The sequence below is a fragment of the Podarcis gaigeae genome (assembly GCF_964106915.1).
Source record: "Podarcis gaigeae genome assembly, chromosome: 16".
Lineage (NCBI taxonomy): Eukaryota > Metazoa > Chordata > Lepidosauria > Squamata > Lacertidae > Podarcis > Podarcis gaigeae.
This window is the reverse complement of record NC_139693.1, coordinates 15,355,267-15,372,309: the sequence shown is the minus strand read 5'-3', so window position 1 is coordinate 15,372,309 and position 17,043 is coordinate 15,355,267. Positions and strand designations below refer to the sequence as shown.

General features: G+C 50.4%; 1 protein-coding gene across 31 annotated transcripts in view; it reads right to left on the bottom strand.

The window, feature by feature from the left end:
• NRXN2 (neurexin 2) overlaps nucleotides 1-17,043 on the bottom strand; it is a 345,498-nt gene that overhangs the window by 165,455 nt on the left and 163,000 nt on the right. For all 31 annotated transcript variants that reach the window (XM_083716391.1, XM_083716397.1, XM_083716392.1 and 28 more), the window contains 4 exons: nucleotides 7,205-7,366; nucleotides 5,290-5,728; nucleotides 3,688-4,071; nucleotides 2,195-2,398 (listed from right to left, as the gene is read on the bottom strand). In XM_083716391.1, coding sequence (XP_083572517.1) covers nucleotides 2,195-2,398; nucleotides 3,688-4,071; nucleotides 5,290-5,728; nucleotides 7,205-7,366 — 1,189 coding nt within the window. The remainder of the gene's footprint in view (nucleotides 1-2,194; nucleotides 2,399-3,687; nucleotides 4,072-5,289; nucleotides 5,729-7,204; nucleotides 7,367-17,043) is intronic.

Here is a 17,043-nt window from a genome sequence, read left to right as displayed (position 1 = left end):
CAACCCCCCCACCCCAGGCAGGAGGAGGGATAAAGGGAAGGGAGGCCCAGGGAACAAAGACAGGGGTGGGCACCAGGTAAGTGGAAGGGGGCACGCATGGACGGTGGGAAGGGGGTCATGTTGGAGGGGAAGGGGGGCATTTGTGGGGTCTTTGGTCGCCATGGCTGTTTGCTCTGGGCTGGCCATTTATGTCTCAATGAAGGGTTGAAAACCAAGGTGGGCAGGGAGGAGAAAATTACTGTGCTTGGGTCTTTAGAAAGATGAATGGGGCTTTCTTCAACCCATTTCTCGCCTGGACACCGAAGAGGACAAAGTGGGGAAGGCATGAGGGAGGGAGGAAAGCTCCTGCCCCTCTCAGTCTCCATGGCTGGCTAAGTCAGGCAGGGAAAGCAGGCCCTGGTTTTAACAAAGAGGACCAGCCTCACCACCATCTCTGGTCCTCCAAGGCTGCTCCAGGGAAAAGGAGGGAGCCCATCTTCCTCTTCTCCCCAGGCTGGGAAGGGGCATCTTTCCAAAGACCCAGCAACAAAAGGGGAGAAACAGAGAAAAAGCCCCAGGCTTGGCTTCCATGTAGCGTCCCCACCTTCGCCTCACCCTCTGTGGAGAAATAAGCTACGGGTGAAAAACCCTGTGTTTTGGAAAGCAAAATCCACACAATTGTGTGTGAGAAATCTGCATGCAGAAATTGATAGCGCTGCAGCTGAGCGCCCGTGAGGATGAGCTAGTGTACAGTGATACCATGGTTGCCCAATGGCTTGGCTCCTGAACACCACAAACCCGGAAGTACCGTATTTTTCACTCTATAAGACACACCCAACCATAAGACGCACCTAGTTTTAGAGGAGAATAAGAAAAAAATATTCTCTCCCTCTGTGCGCAGCGCCTCTCCAGCGAAGCGAAGTCAGAACAGCAAGAGGGATCGCTGCACAGCGAAAGCAGCGATCCCTCTTGCTGTTCTGGCTTCTGGGATAGCTGCACAGCCTGCATTTGCTCCATAAGATGCACACACATTTCCCCTTACTTTTTAGCAGGGAAAAAGTGTGTCTTATAGAGAGAAAAATACGGTAAGTGTTCCGGTTTGCTAACCTTTTTTGGAAGCCGAACGTCCGACGTAGCTTCCTATTGACTGCAGGAAGCTCCTGCAGTCAATCGGAAACCGCACCTTGGTTTTTGTACGGTTCTGGCAGCCGAATGGACTCCCAGAATGGATTAAGTTTGACAACCAAGGTTCCACTGTATTTCATTTCTGGCTACCAATTCTACATTTAAAGCTGCAGTTGTATGCCTATGGAGACAGGCACTCAGGGAGCCCCAGTGAAGAAAGTAAAGCCCACCAGGGTTGGTATGGCTGCTCCTCAGTAAAGCTGCACAGTTTTATAGTCCATGAGGCCCATCAAACACTGGACAGCCTTGAAACACACCCTTCCAAATATTCTTTGCTGTGCAGCCCAGACAAAATCCATGATGGGCAGCCTTGTTTTTGCAGGCATCACCCACGACATTGTGGACATCCCCATCAAGTATAGCACAACCTCCCTCTGCCACGTTCATCCTCAAGAGTTGGGTGAATGGGCAAAGCCACTCTTTGGGACGGGTTCTGCTAGTATCTCCATGGGAACCCAGCCTTCCCCAACTTTCTGCCCTCCAATGTTTCAGACTACTGTATAACTCCCATGAGACCCAGCCAGCAGGACGGAGGTTGATGGAAGTTGTAGAGCAGAACTTCTAGAGGACACCTGGTTGGTGCAGTCCAGGCTAGCCTGCCCAGCACAGATTGGTCAGAGGGAGGCTTTTGAGAAATGCCTGTTGCATTTGATGGATCTTTCACCACAGAGGGATAACTATACAAATTTACTCAGGTGTAGCTCAGCCGACTGCCCCTGGTGTGCATCTGTCTGTGTGAAAGGCATATGAACGATGAGAAATTGGTAGCCAAATGAAACAATTTTGCTCCAGCACGATGCAAGAGTTCCCAAAAGCCATGTGGATTTTGCATTTCGATGGCACGAAGATTCCTCCCTGAGAAGGACCCCCTGCGGAAACACGTTTAATGGAGCCTGCCCACCCCCACCAGAGCGCCGTTGCTGCGTCTGACCACCCTCTAAGGTGTTGCCTGCGCCCCAGCACTGCCTCAGGGGGCTCTCTGGGCAGACGGAGAGGAACAGATCCTGCCGGATTCTGACCAGCTGGTTACCTAGGTTGACTGTGAGCTTCATCTGGCCCCCATCGAGCTCCAGGCGGAGAGTGTCAGCCGACTCCTTGGAGGTGGTGGCCATCATGAAGCCGTAGGCTCGCTGCGACATGAAGCGGAGGGAGACGTCTTCAGCCTCGGTGTGCATGACCGTCGGCAGCATGATCTTCATGTACATGCTCCCGTCATAGCTCAGCACTGTGGCCTCTGTTGGTGGGGAGGGGAGACACAGAGAGAGAAGGGAGGGGAGAGAGGATCCAAGAAAAGGAAGAGGGATTAGGAACAGGCCAGGCTCCATGTCCACCTCACCCACTCCAGGGGAAGCTGACATGGGGTCCTCCAGAGACTCTCAGACTACAACTCCCAGCAGCCTCAGCAGCCAGCACGGCCAATGGCCAGAGATGATGGTAGCATAGAAGCTGCCACACAGTCTGGAGGAGGCTCTGCTGAAGAGCCCACCCACCCCCGCCACCTGATCACCCCTGATTCTTTTACAATGGGAGATTCAGCCAGAGATTGAACCAGGGGCTCTTTGCCTGCAGAGCAAGGGCTGCACAAGGGGAAGCAGGCCTGGAAGAACCCCAAGAAGAAGAAAATACAATCTCTGGGGAGGGAAGGAAATATTCAGAGCCCTCAAAATAGCCCAGTGAGGACAGTGCATGCTCTGTGTGCAGAGAATGCTGAATTGCAATTCATGGGGCAGGAGCCTAGAAAACCAAAGGTGGCATGGGGGGCAGTTTGGAATATTCTGGAAGAGAGCATAGCTGGCTGGCTGGAAGCCTGAAGAGGGGCACACACTCCTCTGCAATGCAACATTTTCTCGCAGGTCCCCCTGCAGATTGGTCATTTTTCATGTGGGTGGTTCTTTTAAAAAGGCAGATAGCAAGAAGGTGCATCCCCTGAAAAGATGCACCACGATTTCTCCAGCACATATGGAGGAAAGTACCCTTTTCACGTCATGCCAGGGCGAAGTGTGAAGCATCAAAAATGCTGCTTGTTTCAGAATGGCATTAAATAACAACAACAACACAACCCACTGGTTAAGAATTCTTTACAGGCCCCCCAGCCACTCAGAGACCTTTCCAGTTTTGCAGTTTGATGAGTGGTTTGCACATGGACCAATTCAGGTTGCACCATGAAAGTGGAGGGGGCAGACCCCTCGGGCAACAAAACCAAGAGGAATGTTGCAGTATGAAAAGTGGTGAGGAAATGACCTGGAAGTCAGGGGATGACTTCAGACAACATTATGTAATCTCTCTTCAAACAGGATGAATGCTCAACGAACGAGTTGTCTGAAAGAGGCTCCGGCTACTGCTTGCGCCAGTCTTTGCCCACCTGGTGCCCTCTGGGTGCTTTGGCCAACTTTGGGCAAGCATGGCCTCCCTTCACCCCTCTTGCACAGGGTCAAAGATTTGGCTCATGCTGAAGCTCAGCAAAAGGAAGCTCAGCTGGTTCCGGCACTCCTTCTGCCTCCTCTGGGCCCTGGGCCCCCTCACCTCTCTCGCACAGCCGGCCCAGGTAGCCGGTGCCCACGCAGTCGCAGATGAAGCGGTTCCAGCCCTCCCGGCAGAGGCCTCCGTTGCGGCACGGGGAGCTGCTGCACTGCTTGAGGGTCTCTCGGGAGCAGAAGCTGGAGACGCCAGCTACGCTCTGCACCTCGGCCAGGCGCCGCACGTCACGGCTCTTCCCGTCAATGAAGAGGTCCCTCACACAGCCCACGTAGCCATAGTTCAAGAAGGCTGTCCACACCTCAGGGGGCAGGATGAGGTCCAGGCGGTTCTCAGGAAGCCCCCCGAGGTACATCTCGCTGTCCAGGTCCAGGATCTCACTCTCCCCGCTGGCCAGGAAGGGCGTGCTGCGGCTGTTCACAGAGATGGAGCCTGCAAGGAGGGGAAGCAGGAGAGGTCACCCCACAAAGTCTGGCTCACGGACTGCCCCCCCCCCAACTGACACTGGCATCTCTCTTCCTCTGGGGCTGCATGGCCCAACAGTTTACCCCAGTCAGAAAAACTATGGGGACAGCCCTCTCATTATGCTATGAAAAGCAGCAGGTTGGTGCCCCCCTGCCAAGCCTGCCTGCTGCCCACCTACACCTCCCCACCATCCCAATGCACCAAGGAAAGGATAAGAAATCCAGCCTAAATAAGAGGGGCCAGCAGGAAGCAGCCCATGGGGGGCTTTAGTGCCCCAAGACCCCTCTTCTTCCTTGAGAGGAGGCTTGGGGAAGGCTGGGGCTTAGTTCATCATTAGGCCCTCCTCTCTCGTTGAAGTGAGCACGCCCCACTTTCTCCCAGTGCCCCCCCCCATAGTTTTTCCTCCCTTGCTTCCCACTGGCTTCTTTCTTCTTTTTTGTCAAATGTTTATTAAATTTTTAAATCTCTACATAAATTTGATTCTAAATTTGTCAGACATTTCTCTTTAAACTTTGACTTCCCATCTTTCCCTCTGTGCTGTTCTTAATCCCATGCCCTTTACATACTGCATTCTAATAAACATTTCACCTAAAACACATTCTTCCATTTCACCACTGCTCATATTTGGAATCCTGCTCATGATTTCATCTATTTTTTTTCCAGATATTCCAAAAGGGGCATCTCTCTTCCTACAAGATTCTCTTTCTTGTAGGTTCCCAGCAGTAAGAAGGCATCCCTGACAATCACTGTGCTGCAGCAAAGGGAAGTGCTGCCCCCATCCCTCTGGGGAATGCTGCTTTCTCTGACCCTGTGCATAACTCCCCTCCCACTTTATATGCCAGTGAGGGAAGGGCAATTGTTGCTGGAAAGCCCCCACTGCTGTGTGACACCCCAGTGGCCAAGGAGTCACAGGCAGCCTATGGGGTCAGAGGCGGCAAGGTACCTTGGAAGACCAGCTGCTGCTAGTAATGGGGAGCTGTGGCTCTCAGGTCCTCATTGCGGGCTTCCCAGAAGAGGCAGCTGGGCAGCTGGCGTGAGAAGAGGGTGTTGGACCAGATGGGCCCCCTTTGCTCTCATCTGGCAGCCAGGCCCTTCTGATGACCCCACCCAGCTCCAAACTGAACAGGACCAAGATCAGGCACAAGCGCGTCCCCAGCACCTGAGGTGGCAACAGAGCCCACTCACCCTTGCGCCCGTCGCGCTGGAAGTCCACATGGCACCACTCGCCGTCATTCACCTTCTTGCTGCTGGCCCGCATCTTGATGCCCCCTGAGCCCATGTCCAGCAGCAGGTAGAGGTAGCCGTCGAGGAGCTCCATGGCAAAGTAGTCAGCCTTGTGCAGGCGCTCGGAGCGGCCCTCCTTGGGCGGCTGCAGCCGGCCGTGGCTGAAGAGCAGCAGCCCGTTTGGCTCTGTGGTGCGGAAGTCAAAGGAGATGGAGCCCGTCTTCTTGGTGTTCCACTTGGGCAGTGAGATGTAGGCCTCGGGGGACTCAAAGGTGACCGGGTCGAGGGCCGCCACATTCTCACAGCGGAAGACCAGGTCCCCATTGATCTTCATCTTGGGGTCCCCTTCCTTGGCCAAGCGCGACAGTTCCAGCTTGAAGTCATTGTTCTTATAGACAACCTGCAAAGGGATCGGAGAAGCAGGCAGGGTCAACAGGACACGGTGAGCTTTGTTACACCTTGACATGAGCCAGCTCTCCACCATCTTGTGATTTGACAAAGAGAGAGAGGTGAGGAGGGAAGGAAGATGGGGAGCAACCAGGGAATGCTGCCTGTGGATTTGTTTGACATGACCTGTGGAGTCCTGTGGTTCTGTGATGCCAAAGGTTCTTTGTTTGCCTCTCAAATTTGACCATGAATATATTTTTTAACCCTAATTTTAAACAATGGGGAATTTAACAATGGTCACACATACTTTAGAACAATGCAGAACAGCTGATGGTAAAGCCGTTGAGAACCCATCTAGAGGGCTGTAGTTTGGCCACTTTGGCATGTGTTCCCCCTGCTCTCAGGAGGGTTGACCAGGGGATCACTTTGACCCTTGGTGCAGGGTCAGACTGGGGAAAACCCAGCGGGGCTCAGGTCCCCATGCAGACACAAAGCACACTGGGTTTTACCTTGGGCCAGTGATTCCTCCTCTCAGCCTAAGCTACCTCACAGGGTTGATATGAACATAGAAGGGGAGAGAGGGGATTCTGTCTGCTACCATGAGCTTCTTGTGGAGTGAGTGAAGCCATAATGCAATCCCACAGTTTCTGAAGAGAAGACCCTCTCCACTGAGAATATGAGGGTTGGTCTACACTTACCTTTCCTCCGTGCTTTCCAGCCACAAGTCTGTGCTCCATGTTTGAGCGCTCTTTTTTTTAATTATTCCTCTGGAGCTTTCCCTGCACAAACCTGCTCTTTACCACTGCATCAGAGCAAATGGCAATCCATGGAAAACCCAAATGGCCGTTTATTGTGCTTCAGCTTTAAAGAGCAGGTTTTGTGGGGGAAGCTCTGAGGCTAAATAATGAGCACTTGGACACAGAGCTTCAAAGCGTGGACCTGTGCCTGGAAAGAGCGGGGCAAAAGGTAAATGCGGATAAGCCCTGAGTTCACACACTGAGGATGACTGAAATCACCCAAGTTAAATATGCTTAAGATGTGACTGCACAGTATTTCATTTGCAGCCTCAAGAGATGCTCTGTTCCCTAGGCCAGCAGTGGGAAACCTAAAGGGGTCGTCCTAGTGCTGTAGGATTCCAGTTCCCATCTGTCCTGACCATGTGGCCAGTGGCCAGGGATGCTGCTGCCGCTGCTAGGAGCTGGAGTCCACCAATGTTTAAGGACCAAAGGCTCCCTTCAGTTCTACAGCATCAACTTTGCACCTGTGCAAGAGACCAAGGGACACACAGAGCCCTTCAATCCTTTCCCCCTCTTCCCAAGGTCCCCACCACATCCTCTCTGAGGGTCCCCAAGATGGAAAGGCAGCTTGTTTCAGTTCCCAACAAGGAGGCTCCTTACGTCAAAAGTAATCTACATACGCTCTATGGGGATTAACCCTCCAACCCTGAGCCACCCCAACCCACCAGTCCCAACCCCACCCCACGACTCACATCCTTGAGACATCCCATGAAATTGTTGCTGACGGGGGACCCAGGCAGGTCGGCCGTATTGGGGCTGCCCCCAATGTAGAAAAAGTCGTCCGAGCCCAGCATGGTGTAGTCTTCCTGGGTGTAGCCGGTGGTGGTGAGGATCCCATCCACAGAGATGGTCACCTGTCCGTCGTGAGCGCAGGGGTTGGGGGGAGGGGTCGGGGTTGGGGAGACAAGGAGACAACAGAGTGTTAACCAACGAGGGATCTGGCGGGGAGAAGAGGGGAGACTTGGCAGGGCAGGGGAGAGGAGGAGCTGCTGACTCATTTTTATGTCTGATTGTCTTTCTGGAGAAATACCGCACTTTTGTTCTGATGGAGGGTGGGAGGAGAGAGAGGGGGGGGGAGGAGGAGGAGTGAGGCAGGCAGAAGGGTGAAAGGGGAGAAGAATCTGCACAAGGATTGATGGTCCAGTTGGGGACAGGGCAGGGGCAGTCTTGCAGCCACTGCTGCTTTGCCCCCTGTTGAGTCAATTGATGGCAGCTTCTGAGTCCATGTTTTGGCTGCGTAGTCCCTCCCCCTCTTGCCCCAATCATCATGCCACCACCCAGCGCCATGATGGTTCCGCCAACCAGGGAGCACCCATTTCAGCTGGCTGTTCAGGAAAGGACTCCAGAGTTACCTGGGAGAAGAAAAGAATTACATGGGGCATTTTTTGAAAGAAGAGAGTGTGAAGCAGGTTGCAATTTAAACTAGTTTTGAAGGTCGATTGAGCGGCTCTCCTGGAGGAACTGTTGCTTTGAATTCTGCCAAGAATGAGCTGCTACAGATTTCTGGGTCTTTCTTGGTTCCTCACAGTCTCTTGCTTGGAGAAGTGGCTCAAAAACTGATTTGGAAGTGCAGCCTGAACCCCGCTAAAGCCATTTGCAGTTGTTCAGGGCTGAGGTTTTCAACCTTTTTGAGTCCATGGCTCCCTTGACCAACTACACACTGCGGCACCCCTGTGGGGCTTAGAAGCCCAGTTATGTCACCCTTGCCTGCAGAGCTGGCAGCTTCCCACCCCTTTTTGAACACCCTACCTTAAAGAGTGTTCCCTCAGCCTCATTTCCTCTCCCCTCTCCTTGGGAGTCCTCCAGGAAGCTGCTGCTGCCACCCCTGGTCTCTGAGCTGCCCCCCTGCACCCCACAGGGGCCTGAGAAGCACCCCCTCCCCAGCCCCAGAGGCACCATTCGCCTGGGGAGCTTGTAGCCATGGCTGCTGCAACAAACAGCTGTGCAAGCCTTTGTGAGGCAGAGACGCAAGAGGGCATCAGAGGGAGGGAGGAAAGGAAAGAAGGACAGGAGCCAGTGTTGCCCGAGGCACCCTTGACTATCTTTCCAGGCACCGCAGGGTGGCATGACACACTGGTTGAAAACCAGTGGTTTAGGGGGTTCCTCAGTCACAGGCATGGCAACATCTGCCTATACCCTCCCATTGCACCCTGAACTGCTCCCAAGACTGTTGTGTGTGTCCTGCTGACCTTCCTTTGGGACGTCAGCCTGGCCATGAACAAGGAGCAAGGACCTTCTTCCTCAACAACAGCCGCAGCACTAAGCAGCTGCAGCCACAGCTGGTGTGGGATCAGGGTTGCAGCTTCGAACTAGGACCTGCAAGGCCAGGGTGCAAATCCCTACTTGGTCATGGAGCTCACTGGGTCACCTTCTCTCAGCCTAAGCTACCTCACAGGGTTGTTGTGAAGGTAAAACAGGGTGGGGGAGAACTATGTGACCACTTCCAGCTCCTTAAAGAAATGACAGAATACCTATATATAAAAAATAATACATTAAAAACACCCCAGTGGCTCATGGGAATCCCATTTGCTGTTGAACGCACATTCAGGGCCAATGGAAAAAGTCAAAGGTCTTCCTTATGCAGGATGCTACCTTATCCTCTGTCAGATCCATGGTTCATCTAGCTCAGCATTGTCTACACACCACAATGGCAGCAATGATTCTCCAAGGTTGCAGGCAGGTAGTCTTTCTTGACAGCCTTACCTGCATCTGCTGCTGAGACTTGAACTTGGGACCTTCTGCGTGCCAAGCAGATGCTCTGTGGGCCCCTCCAGAAGTCCTTTTGTGTGTGTGTGCATTCCTCATTTGTGTTTGCAATGGTATCGGGGTGATGATACATGAAGTGCTTTCAATACCATTTGCGCCTGCAAAAGTTTTGGGGTGGCCACACTGCCTCATCTTCCCATCAGAACATATCCTGTAACTTCTTGCTAAAATCCTCCAACTTGTTATATCAAACGTATCCCGGGGTTTGTGGGTGTGTCCCATTATTGTGGCACTTGTAGTAAACTGCTTTGAGGTTTGTTTGTTTTTTACAATCAAGCTGGTTGTAAAATTTATACACTTTTTGTGCATAAATAAGTTGGAACCCTCAAAGCAGTTTATTGAATTGAGGAGTGCCCTGGAAGAAGGTCTTGGTCGGCTAGCTGGGACCCTCAACAGGAGCACTGTAATGTTTTGTTGCAGCCCCCTCCCTACTTGTTGCTGAACACCTGCCTTGAACAAAAGCTGACCTAAACAAAGGGCTGGAACTGCTCCAAACCCTGCCCTAACTCAGGTTTCAAAGAGGCATCTCCTCCAAATGTGTATTCACTTTGTTAGCTTCCTTTGGAGCACAGAACTGGCAGCTTCTTTGCATGGGGATAGAACAGCCCTGGCAGCCACTGACATTTTTTTTCCACACTGGAAGAAGATTTCAGTTTAGCCATTTATTCCATTCCTCTTAAGCACTACAGATTTCGAACCAGCTCCAATAAAGAAGTCTCTGCTGAAGACTTGCAGACGTGGGCAGCTGGAATTTGTAAACTGGGAATGAATGTTGCAGCAGCAGCAGCTCAGGCTGCTTTGGGTACCTTTTCTAACAGCTTCTAAAGGAGGCAAATATCTCCAAAATGACTCAGCTGCTTATCTTACAAGACTGGGTGTCAGGGTTCCCCTCAGAGGAGGAGCAAGGGAGCAGGACCTTACAGGTGAATTCCACACTGCCAAGGAACTTTTGGGTCTGGACATCCCAGACCCAAGACTGAAGGTGGTCTCAACATTGACATAGGTTACTGGTCAGTTCTCAAGCCACTACCCTCATCTCCCCCAGGGTCCCATGAGCAGAGGAGATGGTGAACCAGGAAGGAGTTTCAGAGCAGCTGTCAAGTGCTCCATTAGACTTGGAAGGAGAAGCATGGAAGCACCTGTCCAGATCTAAGCCTGGCTGGGACCCTCCAGCTCCTATGCAACTCCCCCTTCTGGGCTACTTCATTGCTGAAGCTCCAGACTTGAGGGAATGGACACTAGGAAGGTGCAGGGATTGGGGTTTTCTGTAGGCACCATTAGCATCCTTGGCCATGGAGGACTTCCTGTGTTCGCTTGAACACATAAAGAACAATGACCCTAGGCATTCTACCTTGCAACTGGCATTGATAAACATACTGCCTCCAACAGTGGAAGCAGAACAGGGTTAGTAGCCACCAATAGCCTCATTCTCCACGAATCAATCTGCCCAATCCCCTTTTAAAGCCAAGTTGGTGGCCATCATTGCCTCTTGCGAGAGCACATTCCATAGTTTAACTATATGCTACATGAAGGCCTTCCTCTGCTGAATCTTCCAACATTCATCTTCATTGAGTCCACAAGAAAGGAAGAAAAAACTTTTTTCTGTCCTTTTCTCCACATCAAATTTCTCCACACCATGCAGAATTTCGTACACCTCTATCATGTCTCCTCTCACTTGCTGTACCCCTAAACTAAAAAGCTCCAAATGCTACAGTCTTTCCTCATCAGTTCCCTTCATAATTTTAGTTGCCCTTTTCTGAACCTTTTTTTTCCAACTCAACAATATCCTTTTTGAGGAGCGGTGACCAGAATTGTCAAGGTACTCCAGATGTGGCTGCACCATAATTTGTGTAACAGCATGATGACATCGGCAGTTTTATTTTCAGTTCCATCCCTAATGATCCCTAGCATGGAATTTGCCTTTTTCACAGCTGCCTCACACTGGGTTGACATCTCCATTGAACTATCCACTACAACCTCAACAGTCTTGTTCCTGGATAGTCACGGCCAATTCAGACCCCATGAGTGTGCATGTGAAATTAAGATTTTTTGCCCTGGCATGCATCACTTTACACTGCATTTGGAGTTATTCACAATCCTTTTTTGTTTCAACGACCCTGAACAATTTACTATAATCAGCAAGCTTAGGTTGTCCACCTTACAGCTCACCCTGAACTCCCGATTTATGAATAAAAAGTGCATGTACTCCCTATATCTCTCCATTTGGAGAATTGTCCATATATTCCAGTAACAGTTTCCTGTTACTTAACCAGTTCTTGATCCACAAGAGGCTCTCTCTTCTTGCTCCATGACTGCTAAGCTTTCTCTGAAGTCTTTGGTAAGCTACTTTGTTGAAAGCCTTTTGAAAGTCCAGGTACACTATGTCAACTGCATAGCCTCTATCTGTATGGTAGTTGACACTCTCAAATAACTCTGATAGGTTAGTGAGACAGGGCTTATCCTTGCATATGCCATGCTGGTTTTGCTTCAGCAAGGCTTGTTCTTCTACCAGTATTACCAGACCAGATGTCAAGTTAAGTGGCTTGTAATTTCCAGGATTCCCATGGACTCAAGAGGGCTACAGTCTGGTGCTCAGCTAAGGCCTCTCCCCACCCTAAGCTTCTTGCAGGAGGGTCTTAAAGGGGCAGTCCTCCAGCCTGGAGGCTAGGGTTCCATTGCCGTTCCACTGACTCCTGCATTGTACATTGCCTGGAGTAGCACACAGGCAATGGGAAGCATGATGCCCTGGTGTAAAGGAGGCTGATAACTCAGGGCAATGTGACTCAGGGGCTGCTGCTTCCAAGGGTCCCAGTTTGGAGGTCTCTAGCTCAAGGCTTAAAGGTGCTGAGGCTCAATATCTGTGCTGGGCCCAGGCTCAGCACCTCCGCGGCACGTATCCCTGAGTCCTACTCATTACTCAGAGAACAGGCCCAAAGGCAAATCAATGCCACAAGCCTGTTATTTATTTACTCACTGCTAAAGCTAAGCAGGTTTAGTTGCAACAAAGCGCCTGGGAATCAGAAGCAGCTTTTGAGTCCTTCCCAGGAAGAGCAACTTATAAATGCAACAAATAAAAGCAGCCACTCTTAGGAGCCTAAATCCCAGTTAGACTCATTTGCAAGCCCCTTTTGTTCTGGGGAAATTTTAAGACAAGAGGCCCTCTGAAAACAGCTGAGAGATAACTTGCCTCTTGTTTGTTATGTGGCAATTGTTGCCTTTTTATTTATAGTAACGAGATTGGCTTTATTCCTTTGGCTGCAGACCACAAACCATTTAGGAGCTTTGCTGAAATTCCACGGAAATACACAGCAATGTTAATGGATTGTGGGTTGCAGCCTCCTCCTCCTCCTCCTCCTCCTCAGAGGGCTCAGCTGCAGGTAGCTTCCTCTCCTGTGTTTCATTATTATTTGCTTGGTTTTGAAGAAACTGAGAACATTACTGGGTGGGTTCCCAAGTGATTTTCCCCCACTAATGCATTTGCCCTATGGATCCTCTAAGCCTTAATGAACCCCCAAAGAAACTTTGAAAGCATCAGCCAATTTCATTCCGCTGGGGAGGGGAAGTGGGCAAGCTGGTTATTACAAGAAGTAAGCCTTGCCTCTCCATTCTGGATCTAGCCCAAGGTCCATCTCACTCAGAGTGTATCTGATAAAACAGCCTTCGGCAGATATTATTGGACTACAGCTCCCATCACTCCCAGCCAGTTGGTGAAGGCTGTGACAAAGCCTGAAAGACTGCTGGATTTGGCTAGTGAAGAGCTGATACTGTGGCTGGGGTTGGGGTGAGGGGGATATAGGACTATGGATGCTATAAGGGTCTAAACACTACTTGCCTGCCTGCTTGCTATTCCACCTCCGTTATACCTGCTCCACCCACATACTTGTAAATCAATAGATTATTGGCGTCTCCAGCACTTTCTTCTGCAAAGCAAAGGTTGCCTTCAACCTTCCACCACTTGTGGAAGCTGTAAGCAAGAAGCATCTAAACCTTCTGTCCGAGTACATCTGATGAGGATAAATAGAAGTTCTGTTCATTTGGTTCTTCGGTGATGAGGGACTTGGAAAGATAGAGGCCACATTCACATGTCATAAAATGGCTTATCATGGGTTGTTGTGGATGCTGCCTGGTGACTCTGACCCCAGAAACAGACTGATTAACTTTGGTTTCTCATGATGCCCAAACCTGGAGTCACCATGGCTTGTTGCTCCCTAAGAAGCCGGACTGCAAGCCATCCTTGAACCATGGCTGGTTGCTGGCCTGCAAGTTCTGGTTTGTAAGGGAGAAACCAGCATCTCCAGAATTCAGATACCATGGGCAGCCAGGATGAACTACAATGTCCTGCCTTCTTTCTCTGGTTGGGACCAGTGAAGAGTTGGAGTGTGGCAACAAGGCAAAATACACCAGCACCATTATTGTGAAGTGTGAACCTAGCCGCTGCCTCTTGATTCTTTCTTACAGAAAGCACTGGTTTGCAACATGGATTAATCCATAATGATGCTCTGCTATTGATTAGGTAAAGATAAAGGGACCCCTGACCATTAGGTCCAGTCGTGACCGACTCTGGGGTTGCAGCGCTCATCTCGCTTTATTGGCTGAGGGAGCTGGCGTACAGCTTCCGGGTCATGTGGCCAGCATGACTAAGCCGCTTCTGGCGAACCAGAGCAGCACACAGACACACCGTTTACCTTCCCGCTGGAGCGGTACCTATTGATCTGACGTGCTTTCAAACTGCTAGGTTGGCAGGAGCAGGGACCGAGCAACGAGAGCTCACCCCATGGTGGGGATTTGAACCGCCGACCTTCTGATCGGCAAGACCTAGGCTCTGTGGTTTAACCCACAGTGCCACCCACATCCCTGCTATTGATTACCTGGGCCAAATTATCAAGAAGGCTATTGCTAATATCCAACAGGGCTGAGTGTCACAAGTAAGAGTACTTGCAGAAATGGTTAGCACATGAGTGGACCATTTGGTTCTTGTGCCTTTGCACAAACCAAAGGTCACATGGGCTGGTGGTAGCATTCCTAGGCCAGGAAAGGCAATGGGCCCATGGCGCAGGTTTCAGCAGGTGCAAAAGGTGCAGCTGAGTGGTCCCTGATGTATGGAGCAGGGCAGAAGGGGCTGGCCAAACTGTAAGCCACATTAAAGGTTATCAAGACAGTGCAGAATAAAGACCTGCAGGCCGCCTCTCACCCACAGGGCAGTGGGAGAGCGCCTGCTCTGTATGGAGAAGGTCCCAGGTCCAAGTAGGATCAAGCAGGAAAAGCCCTTCTCTGCCTGAGATTCTGGAGAGCAGAGAGACAATACTGGGCCAGATAAACCTGGCAGGAGAGCAGCTTTCTATATTCCGCCTGAACTGGTGCGATATGAACTTGCTTAGATTTCCAGACTCGCCATCTCTCTGGTAACAGCAGCTTAGATAAATAAAAATGTGGAACCTGATGAAGTGAAAGAGAGGAGAACAAACAGCTCACCCTAATGGCTGCAGTCTTAATGTCCCCCCACAATACCCTGGTCTGCTAGGAATGCTTCTGGAGCTACATAACTTGATTAGGAGGTAATCCTTGTGTTTAGAAGGATTACAACCACATCAGAAAAGCCGTGCAGCAGCTGGATCAGGCCAAAGGGGGCCCATCTAGTCCTGCACTCTCGCCACACAGGGACCAACCAGATGCCCATTATGGGAAGCCACACATGAGCAGGACACAAGTGCAACAGCACAATGCTCTGTCCAATGGCACAGCTTCCCTGGGGCTGAGTGACATCAGTGCCTGGACGTTCTGACTTGTAGAAGCTCCCACATAAAAAATAGCAAGTCAGCTTAGCTCAATCCTTCAGCAGCCCCTGTCCAGGTGAGCTTCAGCCAGCCCAAAAAAGCCTCATGCCCCAAGTGAACTCCTCTCAGGCTTTTACCAGCCGAGGAAAAATGTCACACTGCTCTCCCAAAACCCAGATCCCTTGAGGGTCTGTGAGAAGGAGAACAGCAGAGGGGCACCAATTTCCGTTACAAAAATCTGACTAGCGCTCAGGTCAACTCTTCAACCCTTAAACTCTCCCAAACGTCAGGCCAATTATGATGAATCCAAACAGCATTTAGCTAGAAGAACTGACAGCTGCAGAGAAGGAAGAGCCAGGCAGCAAGGCTAAACAGGGAAAGAAAAGCCAAGGTGTTGCTGTTCCTGACACTCCTTGGCTGGACATATTGACCAGTGATACCATCCAGCCCATTAGTAATGGTGTGAATTATGGAGCTAAGTGGGGGTCCTCATCTGTACCAGGATCCTGATGGGGACTTTGCCCATTTGCCCTCTGCTGTGGTCCCAACCAAGATCAGGCCCTGCACCCAAATGCCTATTTGCCCTGGTGAAAAAAGAACCTTCCTTTCCAACATACACCATAGGCACAGAGCTTCACAATTTAGGCTCCAGGTGCAAAGATGTTGCTGTTAACTGTAATAGTTTTTAAAAACTGTTTTTTAAATTGATTTTATTTTTAAATATGCTTGGAGGTTTCACTGCTATCTAAGTAGCTTATAAATTTTGTTAAACAAATAAAATAAACTGTGACCTTAGTGGGGGGGCTTAGGGTCTCCTTATGTCTGCTATTTTCTTCTTTAAAAAACCCCCCACAATTCTCCCAGCTAATGGCGAAAATGGCGTGCTCTGTGCTGACTGGGGGGTGATGGGAACTTGCATTCCAAAACATCTGAAGGGGCACCGGGTGTCTGTGCTGCTTTAAGGTGCCACAGTTCTTTTCTGCTTTTGATGGACTGACTCCCTTTCTAGTAGAGTCAGACATCTGGTGAGGTGGATTTGACTGAAAAGAGCTTGTCCTGAAATGCTGGAAAAGAGCAGGAAACTGAAAGCTCAGGCAGTGAGGAGGCGAGCAAAGAGTTTAATTGAGGGGGACGGGGTCAGTGCTTAACCACTTAAAACAATAACTCCTCCTGCTGCTGACACTTAAAACAACCAGGCAAGAAGCATTTACAGGCAGTTCCAGGAGCACTAAGGCCCTCTAAATGGAGGCAGGGAAACTGCCTGGGGCTGAGCTAATGAGGTGTTAATGACTCCAGAGGAGGTCTAAATGGATGCCAAAGGGGGCACTTGAAAAGGCAAAGGAGAGGGGCATAGGCAGATCCCTCTTTCAATCAGGACAAGGCAGCTGGTGCAGCCTTTCCTCCAGTCTTCTAAGACTGACCTGCATCATGGATGTCATGCACACTCTCTCACAGAATGCTGTGTTATGTGGGAGGCAAAAGGTGGCCCAGACGAAAGCGGCTGCAAAAGTTTCTGCCATAATAAATTTGTCAGACTTTTAGGTGCAACAGGATTCATTATTTTGTAGGAAGTTGGATAGTAAATTAATGATATAATAACAACACACCCCATAATGCACCTCCAACATCCTTCTCACTAGTGACCATCTCCAGTTGCCAGTTGCCAAGGGCTACCAACGGGGAATAGTTCTCCACTTTGCACCCAGCTTGGGGGCTTCCCAGATGTATATCTGGATTTCCCATTACTAGAGACAGGATACTGGAGTAGAACTTTGTGGTCTGATCCACCAAGGCACTCCCTTGAACATTTAGGTCTGTAAGAGAGCTTTCCACTTAAACAGTTCCACAGCCTTAATGCCACAGAGCATTAAGCACTATCTACAATCTGCAGAATGTTTTTAAAATTTCAGCACTGGATGGGTTGGTGGGGGCTTTTGTTTGGAGCCGACTCTTCTCTTCATCTCCATAGAAATGGACTATGCTTGTTGCTG